This window comes from Hemiscyllium ocellatum, chromosome 2 (genome assembly GCF_020745735.1).
Source record: "Hemiscyllium ocellatum isolate sHemOce1 chromosome 2, sHemOce1.pat.X.cur, whole genome shotgun sequence".
Lineage (NCBI taxonomy): Eukaryota > Metazoa > Chordata > Chondrichthyes > Orectolobiformes > Hemiscylliidae > Hemiscyllium > Hemiscyllium ocellatum.
Genome location: NC_083402.1, coordinates 40,008,682 through 40,022,185, shown reverse-complemented (window position 1 = coordinate 40,022,185; position 13,504 = coordinate 40,008,682). Strand labels below are relative to the sequence as shown.

At 41.5% G+C, this 13,504-nt stretch overlaps 1 protein-coding gene across 7 annotated transcripts in view; it reads left to right on the top strand.

The window, feature by feature from the left end:
• Positions 1-13,504, top strand: part of arhgef28a (Rho guanine nucleotide exchange factor (GEF) 28a) — a 447,370-nt gene that overhangs the window by 310,693 nt on the left and 123,173 nt on the right. For 6 of the 7 annotated variants that reach the window (XM_060836132.1, XM_060836104.1, XM_060836122.1 and 3 more), the window contains 2 exons: positions 2,949-3,203; positions 11,905-11,981. In XM_060836132.1, coding sequence (XP_060692115.1) covers positions 2,949-3,203; positions 11,905-11,981 — 332 coding nt within the window. The remainder of the gene's footprint in view (positions 1-2,948; positions 3,204-11,904; positions 11,982-13,504) is intronic. The other variant, XM_060836096.1, reaches the window with a different exon arrangement.

Genomic DNA, 13,504 nt, shown 5'->3' with positions numbered 1-13,504 from the left:
AGGGGGGGGGGGTAATTGTGATAGGTCAAATACTCAAGAACTGCCATTTTATTTGGCAGTGGCGCAGGAACATGAAATATATGATGAGGTGAATAGTGATGATCAAGAACCATTATCTCTCACCCCACACATGCAGCTACCTACTTAGATAGTTACTTTGGAGAATGTCTACAGGTGGGATCTGTATGTGGTGAGTCACAGGGCATGAGTGACCTGCAGCCTGGGTAGGTAAAGTAAATTGTAGTGTCCCAACACCTCAGGGTGTGTGGTCTCACACACAAATTCTGCTGTAGATAAGTCAGATGGAACAGCCTACAGAAAAAAGCTTATGGGGTTACATCAGTGAGGTATTTGGTGCATTCACAGTCTATTAACAAACGATTTGATTTTCAGTGGCACATCCTGGTAAAGTGATACTGGTTTCATGGAGCACAAACCTCCTGTCCTCATTATTGATGATTTGAGACTATTTGTGAAGCACATACAAAGAACAAGGAAAATTTACAGCCCAGGAACCCTTTGGCCCTCCAAGCCTGAGCCAATCCAAATCTACTGTCAAAACCTGTGGCCCAATTCCTAGGCTTCTGTATCCCTCTGCTCTCCACCTCCTCATGCATCTGTCCAGATGCATCTTAAATGAATCTACCATGCCTGCCTCTACCACTTCTCTGCTGGCAATGCATTCCAGGCACCCACCACCCTCTGTGTAAAGTAGTTGCCGCATGTATCCCTCTTAAACTTTTCACCTCTCACTTTGAAAGCGTGACCTCTCGTTATTGAATCCTTCACCCTGGGAAAAAGCTTATCTCTATCTACCCTGTCTATACCCTTCATGATTTTGTAAACCTCAATCAGGACACCCAATCTCCTTTTTTCTAATGAAAACAAACCTAACCTACTCAACCTCTTTTCATAGCTAGCATCTTTCATCTCAGGCATCATCCTCGTAAACCTTCTCTGCACCCTCTCCAAAGTGTCCACAACCTTTTGGTAGTGTGGTGACCAGAACTGTACACAGTGTTCTAAATGTGGCCAAACCAACATCTTGTACAATTTTAACATGACCTGCCAACTGTTATACTCAATACCCCATCCAATGAAGGCAAGCATACTATATGCTACCTTGAGCACGCTATCCACCTGTGCAGCAATCTTCAGGGTACAATGTACCTGCACTCCCAGATCTCTCTGCTTATCAACCTTTCCCAAGGCTCTTCCATTCATTGTATAATTTGCTCTAGAATTAGACTTGCCTAAATGCATCACCTCACATTTGTCTGGATTGAACTCCATCTGCCACTTCTCCGCCCACCTCTCCAGTCTGAATATATTCTCCTGTATTCTTTGACGGTCCCTTATGCTTTCTGCTACTCCACCAATCTTCGTGACATCTGAAAACTTGCTGATCATACCAACAGTGTCCTTTTCCAGATCATTTATGTATATCACAACCAATAGTGGCCCAGCGCTGATCCCTATGGAACACCATTGGTCACAAAGAAAATTTACAGCCCAGGAACAGGCCCTTCAGCCCTCCAAGCCTGTGCCGAAATGGAGAAAGGGAAGTTCACATCTCAAGCACCCCTGGTCACCTTTCTCCATTTCGAGAAACTCCCTTCAACTACTACTGCTCTGTTTCTTGTTGCTCAACCAGTTCTTTATCCACCTCGCTAGAATACCCTGCACACCATGTGACTTCACTTTCTCTATTAGTCTACCATGGGGAACCTTATCAAATTCCTTACTAAAGTCCATGTATATGACATCAACAGCCCTTCCTTCATCTATCAACTTGGTCACTTCCTCAAAGACCTCTGTTAAGTTGGTAAGGCACGATCTCCCCCGCAAAAAACCATGTTGCCTATCACTGGTAAGCCCATTTTTTTTCTAAATATAAATAGATCCTATCCCTCAGTACCTTCTCCAGCAACTTTCCCACCACTCACTACTTAATTAAAGTGACTTTTAGAAAAGCTAACAGGCCTAGTTGAGGGAATGCACTAATATCCTGATACTGTGCATTGCCAATCTACATCCTGAGTTGCTTATCATACCCACGGGGCCAAATGACCAGGTTGTACAGGATTCAGCATACCATGACAAAATGAAGTATGTGCTGAATGTGACTGGTGTTGTAGACTAAATGGGCTGATTGGCTTCCTTCAGTGTTGTATATGACACTGATTCAGAACAATCCAGCCAGTGAATGATATGTGTGAGAACTGATAATATTTTGTGTGACAGCATGACTTTCAACAGATAGCTATAGTCACAGGGTAACCACTCTCTGGTGTTGGCTCAATTACAGTGAACTGCAGCATTGTGTATTCTCGACAAGATGCTGCTGCAGCAACTCACCAAACATCCTTCAACGGCATCTGCAATCTTACCACCTAGAAGGACAATGGCATCAGATGCATGGGAACGTCACCACTTATAAGTTCCCTTGCAAGCAACACACATCCTGACATTGAACTGTATCCCCATTTTATCAACGATGTTAGATTAAAATCCAACATGACTGCAGCATCACCTTTTGTAAGGGCATTTGGGTAGTCAACACATGCTGACCTGGCCAGCAATGCCTGCATCCCATGAAAGCCTATCAAAAGAAAGTCAAATTAGGCCTAGTATCACATGTACCTAATGAATTAGGTGACAGGACAACACAACATTGCTATTAGCCTTAGTTATTTATTATTATCTCTGCGATCATGACTGGGACCCACTACTCTTGACACCTTGACTGCCAGTTCAGGTATTTGCAAAGTGTTAGAGGGTTTGTGGAAGAGGGGTGGAGATAGGAGAGGTTGCAGGATGGAGGTGAGTGATAGCCAGCAACCAGCAAATTTGATGTGGAACTGGGATGAACACTCAATTCAATTGCATGTTGCTAAAGCTATCTAATAAAGTAATTTTATGCTGAAATTTTGTTTTCTTATTCCTAGAAGGATCAGACGAGAATGAGGATGTGGCAAAATCTCTGAGTTTGATAAAGGACATAATAGCAGCGGTTGATACCAAAGTCAACAAATATGAGAAAGAGCAAAAGCTATTGGACATCTTAAATAAGTTTGAAAACAAAACATATGCCAAGTTAAAGAATGGCCGTATATTCCGGAAACAGGACCTGGTCAACAAAGGGAGGGAGTTACAGCATGAGGGCTCCATGTTTTGGAAAACAGCCACAGGACGATTGAAAGGTAACAAATCTAATGTTCGACCAAAAATTACACTTTCTTTCTATTTAAAATGCTTTAAAATTATATTGTTGAATCCAGAAGAAAGGACAATGATAATTAGAAATCCTTTTGACACACTGGGGGTAAAAATGACTTTGAGGATTGACTAAAATACATTATTTTGGCTCAGCCATCGATTCAACAGCCCTTGACTTTCCTTGTCAGAAGTCAATGAATTATTTGATGTCAAAATTACCTCCAGTTATTCATATTGAAAGAGTTGGCTGCTGTTGTGCAGAAGATTTAATGAGCTTTAATCAGGTTTACTAATTGGCTCACTGCTTCCAGGTGTACCTATTAAAAACCTATTGCATCATGGCTGCCTTAGAATACATATATATTATAGTTTTTATGAAATTCTTAGAGTTTCCGTCTCAGCTTTTGCTCCTGGAGAATGTGGATGATTTAATAAGATCATAGCTCAATGCTAACTGCTGCTAAGAATCTCCCCATGCTATCCCCTATTCCCTGCCCCCTGTTTTTGTTTATCTACTTGATTGATCCTCCAATGTGATACGTAGAGAATTGTAGCAAATATCCACTAGGGACACTGGAAATATCCTTAACAGGGATCATCAAGTAGTTTGAGCATTGCAGACCTTGCTTCATCCTGAAGCATCACACACAAACTATCCAGTCTGATTCAACTGGTCCGGCAGCACTAACAAAGGAGGAGTGAGTGTTCAGGGAATGGGTCTGCTGTCATCCTGAGATAGGACAGCAGGTACCACTATTGCTATTTTGAAACACTCACAAGAGTGCCTTTTGGAGTCTTTATGTTACCCGTTGACGTTTTGGACTCTTTCGCATCACCACAGGCCAAGGGCCGGGATGGTACTGGTGTTATATGAGGCTTGGGTATTGGTGGTCTTCCATCTGTCTGGTATCAGGCTGATTGTGGTTTTGGTGGACTGGCGCACCTGTTTTTTATTTTCATTTTTATTTAATTTTTATTGGTGGGGGTTGACCAGTACTAGAGTCCGGCCAGAGTTGTAGTTTGCTCACTTATCACTGAAGAGTTATAATACTTCAAGTATCAGTGATAATGTGAGTCTGGGTGTCTTTTGGGCAAAGGTTTTGAATCTTTCTATGCTGACGAATTTCATGAGGCTGTTATTCAGGCCCAGCCACTTGCCTCATGCGCCCATCACAAAGCCAAAGTACATGGGTTCAGAGCCTTGTGTTCTGGGACTTCACCTTAGTGCTGCAATGGTTCCGCACAAACATAGAGTGCCGAAGAGGTATGTTCTAAGATGGTTAAGGCTGTGGGAATTAGTAGACAAGCTGGAGTCGAAACAACCTCCTAACATGAGGAAAGATGAGATGATTACAGCAATAGCTCAGCATTTAAATTTGCTGGAAACACTATCAGGATCTGTAGAATTGGCAAAAATTCAATTGCAAATGAAGCAGCTTGAGTTAGACGCAAGAGATAAGGAAAGGGCAGCAGAAATGAAACAGCTTGAGTTCCGATTATAAGCAGAAGAGAGGGAAAAAGAGAGAAAGAGTTTGAACTTCAGAAAATAACACTTAGAAAGGAAAGTCAACTTAAAAGGCTGAAGATGAAGGCTGAAAGTAAGTCTAGTGAGGAAGAGGGAGAGGATGAGTAAACCCATGGTAGTCAAAAGCTTGGTGAGAAACTTTCTAAATATATTCACACCTTGCCTAAATTTGATAAGAAAGATGTGGAAGCCTTTTTTTTATCTCATTTGAAAATGTGATTAATTAAATGCAGTGGCCAGTGAACATGTGGGTCTTGTTGAATCAAACCAAACTTGTAGGTAGAGCTAGTAAAGATTTCGCATCACTATCAATGGAGGTATCTGGGAGTATGAAGAGGTGAAAAAAGTTATCTTGAGTGCACATGAGCTTGTACTAAAAGCCTATAGAAAGCATTTCAGGAATCTAAGGAGTGACCCTGGCCAGACCTATATTATTTTTGAAAGGATCGAGCAAAGTGATTTTGATAGGTGGATAAGAGCTTTAAAAATAAAGCAAACTTACGATGCTCTTAGAGAGACAATTATTTTGGAGAAGTTCAAAAATTCACTGCCTGACGTAGTGCAAACTCATGTGGAAGAGCAGAGTTAAAACAGCAAGGTTAGCAACTGAAGTGGCTGATGAATATGAGTTGTTCCATAGGAAAAAGCCAGATCTAGGAAAATAGGACAAGTCTGGGAGTTTTGTTGCAATGGTTACAGAAAGCACAGTGTAAGTTAGAAAGCTGCATCAGCATGTACAGGGTGATTGGAGGTTGGTAAGGAGGAAGTACCAGATCTGCTTAAAAAAATACCTGCAAAGATAAAGTTTATTCACATAGGCCAGGAGTAGCAGGTAAAGTGGTTACAACATTAAGGGACACAGGATCCTCTCAGTCTATGATGCTGACAGATGAGGAGATATGTACTCCTGAAAGACTATTACCAGAAAAAGTACTGGTAACGGGAATTCATGGTGAGACAAAAAGTGCTCAGTTATGTAAAGTGAGGCTAGAGTGTCCAGAAAAGAGTAGAGAATTTATGGTAGGAGAACTGGACAAACCCTCAGCTCCAGGAATACAATTTGTCCTTTCGAATGATATAGCTGATTCACCAGTGTGGTTGAAAAGCCAGTGGAGACTCAGTCAACTGAAGCAATGCAGGATTTTTACTCTGGAATCTTCCTTGATTGTATAGTAATGAGGTCACAGAGTCACCAGTTGAAGCAGGACAGATCAAAGGGTATAGATAAGGAAGCTGAAGTAGCATTAGCAGAGTCTGTGTTCAATCAGATAGTTGAGCAAAACAAAAGCAAGAAGTAATCATGCAAATAGCTTTAGCTCTGCAAATCTCATTGAGGTATAGCAGAAAGATGAAAATTCAAAGCAGTTGTGTCAAAACGCATACACATATACAGGGAAGGAATCTGAATGTATTCCTGAGTGTTATTACCTGAAAAATGATGTCTTAATGAGGAAATGGAGACTATCACGTATTCAAGCAGATGAGAAATGGGCAGAAACTTATCAAATTGTCTTGCCTGTGGGGTATAGAAGGGAGGTGTTGTGAGTAGCGCATGAGCTACCACTTGGAGGTCATTTAGGAGTGGGAAACAGGCTAAAATACAAAGACATTTTTACTGGCCTGGACTGCACAAGGTTGCGGTTGAATTTTGCCAGATGTGTCATACATGTCAGGGAATTGGTAAACCACAAGCAGTAATAAAACCCACACCTTTCATACCTATTCCAGCATTTGAAGAATATGCTGGAATAGGTAAGACAAGAGTCTTAATTGATTGCGTCGGTCATCTACTTCAAACAAAAAGTGGGAATCATGTATTTGTTATCAATAACAGATATATCGATGTGATTTCCAGAGGCTGCTCCATTATACCGTATCACAGCTAAAAGGATTGTAGAGGAATTACTCAAATGTTTTACTAGATATGGACTACCAACAGAGTTACAGTCAGATCAAGGATCAAACTTCACATCCAAACTATTCAAGGAAGTCATGAACAACTTAGGAATAAAACAATTCAAATCTACTGCATGTCATCCAGAATTGCAGGGTGCTCCAGAAAGGTGGCATCAGACTAAAAAAGACCATGTTGAAGGCTTATAGTCAGGACTATCCAGCGGATTGGGAGAAGAGAATTCTGTTTGTGTTTTCTGCGATCAGAGATGCACCAAATGAATTGACCAAATTCAGTCCCTTTGAATTAGTTTCTGGGCATGAAGTGAGAGGACCATCAAAATTGATTCCGGAGAAGTTAGTAAGTCAGAATTCAGAGACCATGCATTTGGACTATATGTCAAATTTTAGAGAAAGATTGAGTAGAGTTGAGTTGCCTGGACAACATTTAAAAATATCACAGCGTACAATGAAACAGGAAGCAGACGAGAAATCAAGAATTTGCAATTTTGCTATCAGGGATGTATTAGTGTTACTTGCAGTAGTAGGTGAATCTTTAAAAGCAAGGTTTAGTGGACCTTATCAAATCGAAAGGAAATTGAATGAGGCAAATTATTTGATAGGGACTCCAGACAGAAGAAATTTCACAGTGTGTCATGTAAATATGTTCAGAAGATATTTTGACGGGGAAAGAAAGCAAGTGAAGATGTTATTGATTACAACAAAAAGGGAAGAACCAAATTCAGAGGATTCTGAATTGGACCATCTCAAGTTAAATTGGACAATGAGGAAATTGTCAAAAATTGAAATAAATTATTGAGTTACCTTTCTGAGAAAAATTGAAATGACCTGAAAGAGTTATTACTATCACATTGGGAGATATGCGGAAACAAACTGGGAAGTACTAACCTAATTGTGCATGATATAGATATAGGAGATGTTGTTCCACTTAAGCAACATCCTCGTAGGTATAACCCTCTAATGTTGGCACAGGTTCAGAAGGAGATTGAACGCATGCTCCAAGATGACATAGTTATAGTGACTGGAGTTCACCTATAGTAATTCTGCCAAAGCCAGATGCTATCCAATGGTTATGTGTGGACTATCGCAAAGTCAGTGCTGTTACAAAGACTGATGCATATCTGATTCCGCAGTTGGAAGACTCTGTTGAATAGGTTGGGCAAGCAACTTACATTTCTAAGTTGGACTTGCTCAGAGGCTACAGGCACGTACCTTTATCAGAAAGAGCAAAGGCAGTTTCAGTTTTTATAACGCCAAATGGACTGTGTCAGTTTAAAGTCATGCCATTTGGTATGAAAAACGCTCCGGCCGCATTTTAGAGACTAACCAATGAGGTAATTGCCGGATTACCCTGGTGATTTTTAGTCACTCATGGAAGAAACGTTTACAACATTTATCCGACTTGCTCAGTCAACTTTGGAAGGCAGGCTTAGTGGTAAACCTAGCTAAAAGTGAATTTGCCAAAGCCCAAGTCACCTTCATGGGCTGTGTTATTGGACATGGAGAAATGTCCCCATGGAATGCGAAAATGAAAGTAATTGGGAAATTCCCCATAACATTGACAAAAAGAGCAGTACTATGGTTCCTGGGATTGAATGGATTTTTTTAAAAGAACGTGCTGAATTTTAGCAGTGTGGCTACTCCACTCACAGAATTGCTTAAAAAAAGGCAAAAGGTTTCAGTGAACAGTGGACTGTCAGATGGCATTCGACAGCCTGAAGTCTGTGTTAACCACTGCTCCGCTATTAGCCACACGTGATTATGCGAAGCCTTTTAAGGTGGCTATCGACGTAAGTGATGTGGGTGTTGTGCTCCTGCAGGAAGACAACGAGAAGGTAGAAAGGTAGAAAGACCTATCGAATTGAATTGAATTGAATTTATTGTCACGTGTACCAAGGCACAGTGAAAAGCTTTGTCTTGTGAGCAATACAGGCAGATCAGAGTTAAGTAGCATACCTAAGTAAATAATAGGTCAACAGCAGCAAAAACAAAAACACAGGTACAGGTGAATGTTAAGAGTTTGTGGGTCCATTCAGTATTCTAACAACAGTAGGGTAGAAACTGTTTCGAAACCGGCTGGTGCATGTGTTCAGGCTTCTGTACCTTCTCCCCGTTGTAGAGGTTATAGAATAACATTGCCAGGCTGGGATGGATCTTTGAGAATGCTGGCAGCCTTTCATTGACAGCGGGCCTGGTAGATGGATTCTATGGATGGGAGGGTTAAAAAATGAGATCTGCAGATACTGGAGATCACAGTTGAAAATGTGTTGCTGGTTAAAGCACAGCAGGTCAGGCAGCATCCAAGGAATAGGAAATTCGACGTTTCAGGCATAAGCCCTTCATCAGGAATGAGGATGGGAGGTTGGCCTTTGTGATTGTCCGGGCCGAGTTCACCACTCTCTGTAACCATCCCCGATCTTGAATGGTACAGTTGCCATACCAGATAGTGATACATCCAGACAGAATGCTCTTGATGGCACACCTATAAAAGTTGGCAAGGGTATTTGCCGTCTTGCCAAATTTCCTCAGCTGCCTGTGGAAGAAGAGACTTTGTTGGGCCTTCGTATCCAGTGCATCCAAACGAAGAGTCCAAGAAAGCTTGTTGTGGATGACCTCTCCCAGGAGCTTGACACTCTCCACTCATTCCACCTCTGTGCTGTTAATGTCTAGGGGGGCATGAGTAACATCCCACTGAGATTCAATAATGAATTCCTTGGTTTTGCTGGCATTGAGAGCTAGGTTGTTCTCAGTGCACCATTTTTCCAGGTCTTCCACCTCCCGTCTGGAGACTGTTTTGTCACCATCTGAGATTCGACCGACTATGGTGGTGTCATCAGCGAACTTGTAAATGGCATTAGTCTGGTACTTGGCGACGCAGTCATGGGTATGCAATGAGTATAATAGGGGGCTGAGTATGCACCTGAGTGTTAGTGAGGATGATATATTGTCCCCAATCTTCACTGATTGTGGCGTGTGGGTCAGGAAACAGGATTCAGTAGCAGAGAGTGAAGCTTAGTCTGAGATCACTAAGTTTAGTAATCAGTCTCGAGGGGATAATAGTGTTGAAGGCTGAACTGTAGTCAATGAGTAGGATTCTTCCATAACTGTTCCTGGTGTCAAGATATTCTAGGATGAAGGGCAAGTGATTTGGCATCTAACGTTGATCTGTTGGGTATTTCTCCAGGAAGTTGAAAGTTCATCAACAGAAATATTCAACAGTAAACAAGGAGACTTTAAGCTTGGTGTTGGCACTACAGCATTTCAGTGTTTATTTTACCAGCAACGCATCTGAAACAGTCATATACACTGATCATAACCAATTGAAATTTGTAGAGAAATTTAAGGACAAAAATGCCAGACTGCTTAGATGAAACCTGTTGTTATAGCCATTCAATTTGAAAATTGTGCATTTGACAGGTTGAGAAAACGTGATTGCTGATGCATTATTGAGGGTCGAATGAGGGATGGAGGCATTCAGTGGTGGGAGAACCACAGACTGAATCCAAATGTAGTTGTGCATGTTTTCATGTTTATAGTCAGTGAATGTGTATGTGTGTTTCAGGATTCTAACCACTATTTTTTGGGATTTTGAAAAATTAAGCCATCTTTGGATATTGATGGTTTATTTTTTCCAAGAGGGGAGGTGTCACAATGTTGGTCTTTTTACAAGGTTACTATCACCTTGAATGTTTTTTTCTAGAGAGGGGGCAATTGGCCAGGCTCCAAATAAGTTAGATTTGAAAGATTTATTGGGGCGCTTTTGTTTACCCATAACAGGTAATGCCTTCAGCCTAAGGCTTTTATGACTTTTTTAAAAAAGGTATAATCAAAGGGGAGTGGCCAGCTAGCTGTGTAGCTAGCCTTCATTTAGATTAGAGTTTTTGATTCACTTCAGCAGCAATGTATGTGAAGAAATGTTGCTGGGGCAAGTCCAGCTGGGTACCCTCTCTCTCGGTTTCAAGCCTGTAAGCCCTGATTTATTTCATTTTTACTGTTTATGCGAAGGGATGTGGACTTCAGTAAGGTGTTCAACAAGGTTTCCCATGGAAGACTGATTAGCAAGGTTAGATCTCATGGAATACATGCAGAACTAGCCATTTGGATACAGAACTGGCTCAAAGGTAGAAGACAGAGGGTGGTGGTGGAGGGTTGTTTTTCAGACTGGAGTGCCACAAGGATCGGTGCTGGGTCCGCTACTTTTTGTCATTTATATAAATGATTTGGATGCGAGCGTAAGAGGTACAGTTAGTAAGTTTGCAGATGACACCAAAATTGGAGGTGTAGTGGACAGCGAAGAGGGTTACCTCAGATTACAACAGGATCTGGACCAGATTGGCCAATGGGCTGAGAAGTGGCAGATGGAGTTTAATTTAGATAAATGCGAGGTGCTGCATTTTGGGAAGGCAAATCTTAGCAGGACTTATACACTTAATAGTAAGGCCCTAGGGAATGTTGCTGAACAAAGAGACCTTGGAGTGCAGGTTCATAGCTCCTTGAAAGTGGAGTCGCAGGTAGATAGGATAGTGAAGGTGTTGTTTGGTATGCTTTCCTTTATTGGTCAGAGTATTGAGTACAGGAGTTGGGAGGTCATGTTGCGGCTATACAGGACATTGGTTAGGCCACTGTTGGAATATTGCCTGCAATTCTGGTCTCTTTCCTACTGGATAGATGTTGTAAAACTTGAAAGGTTTTAAAAAAGATTTGCAAGGATGTTGCCAGGGTTGGAGGATTTGAGCTATAGGGAGAGGCTGAACAGGCTGGGGCTGTTTTCCCTGGAGTGTCAGAGGCTGAGGGGTGACCTTATAGAGGTTTCCAAAATTATGAGGGGCGTGGATAGGGTAAATAGGCAAAGTCTTTTCCCTGGGGTTGGGGAGTCCAGAACTAGAAGGCATAGATTTAGGGTGAGAGGGGAAAGATATAAAAGATACCTAAGGGGCAACTTTTTCACACAGAGGATGGTACGTGTATGGAATGAGCTGCCAGAGGATGTGGTGGAGGTTGGTACAATTGCAACATTTAAGAGGCATTTGGATGGGTATATGAATGGGAAGGGCTTGAAGGGATATGGGCCGGGTGCTGGCAGGTGGGAACTGGATTGAGTTAGGATATCTGGTCGGCATGGACGGGTTGGACCGAAGGGTCTGTTTCCATGCTGTACATCTCTATAACTCTACGACTCTAAATGATTAATAGCACCAAAAGGTTACTGCAATTCTGTGTTTTAAGTAATCTTAATTCTATTTCAGATATTACAGCTCTGCTTCTTACTGATGTGCTGATTTTCCTGCAGGAAAAAGACCAAAAGTATACTTTTGCAACTGTGGTGAGTTCAAATTATTTTATCTTGAAAGTCTTTAAAATTGACTCACCATGTGGAAAGTTACAGTGAGAAATCAAGAGAACCTGTTTGGGAGTCTTTCCCCTCATTTTTCTAGTGCAATGTATAATGTCTGCATATTCAATAAAACTTCTGCTTCTAATACCATTAGTAGAGTTTGATAAAGTGCTAATTTTTACAGCTTACTGTATTTCTGTATTGACTCGCACCATGGAACTACACTTGTGTGGCTCCTTTCCTATTAACTTGCCCACAGTCATGCATCTCTACAATAGTTTCACAGTTCTGCTGAAGCGAGGAAATGAAAACATTATACTGAGCATTCACCAATACCATTCTCTCTGACTTTTTCACTATCTGTATGCTGCGTTTTGCTCACAGAAAGTAGAAGTGTAGATTTTGGTTCCATTGGTATGTTGATAGTATCCAGTAGTGATAGCTCTCTCCCATCTGGAACTATTTTGCTGATTGTCTGAGATCAATGTTCAGATGAGCCACTATTTCCTTAACTGAAGGCTGGGAAGATAATAGCTGTGATTTTTAGTGTTTGGCATTAATCTATTTTTTCCACATTGACTCTGTCTTTGTTTGGTTGTTTACTCAGTCTCAACAACTGTGGCAACTGCTTTGACCTTGAACCAAGCTTCAAACCCAGTATTTTGTGAAGAACCACGATTATATTATTCAATCTGCAAAATCTCAATTCGTGTAGACTTTCTCCACACAAACATTTCTTGGGGCCTCTGTCAGCTCCAGCATTAGTCCTAATGCTTTACTCATCGATCTTCTTCAGACCATAGGCTTTAAACTCTAACCTACATCATGTGGTACATTCACCTCGAGTCATTGAGTCATAGAGATGTGCAGTATAGAAACAGATCTTTCAGTCCAACTCATCCACGCTGACCAGATATCCTAAATTAATCTAGTCCCATTTGTCAGCATTTGGCCCATATCCCTCCAAAACTTCGCATCAGATGCCTTTTAAATGTTGCAATTGTACCAGCCTCCACCACTTCCTTTGGCAGCTTATTCCATATATACACCACCCTCTGTGTGAAAAAGTTACCCCTTAGACCTCTTTTATATCTTTCCCCTCTCACCTTAAACCTATGCCCACTAGTTTTGGACTCCGGTACCCTGGGGAAAAGACCTTGGCTGTTCACACTATCTATGCCCCTCATGATTTTATGAACTCCTATAAGGTCACCCCTCAGTCTCTCAGAGAAAATAATCCCAGCCTATTCAGCCCCTCCCCATAGCTCAAACACTCTAATCCTGGCAACATCCTTGCAAATCATTTCTGAACCCTTCCAAGTTTTACAATATTTTCCCTTCACCAGGGAGACCAGAACTAAATGCAGTATCTCAACTGTGGCCTAACCAATGTCCTGTACAGCCACAACATGACCTCACAACTCTTATACTTAATACACTGAGCAATAAAGGCAGCATACCAAATGACTTCTTCACTGTGCTGTCGACCTGGGGTTCTACTATGAATCTGC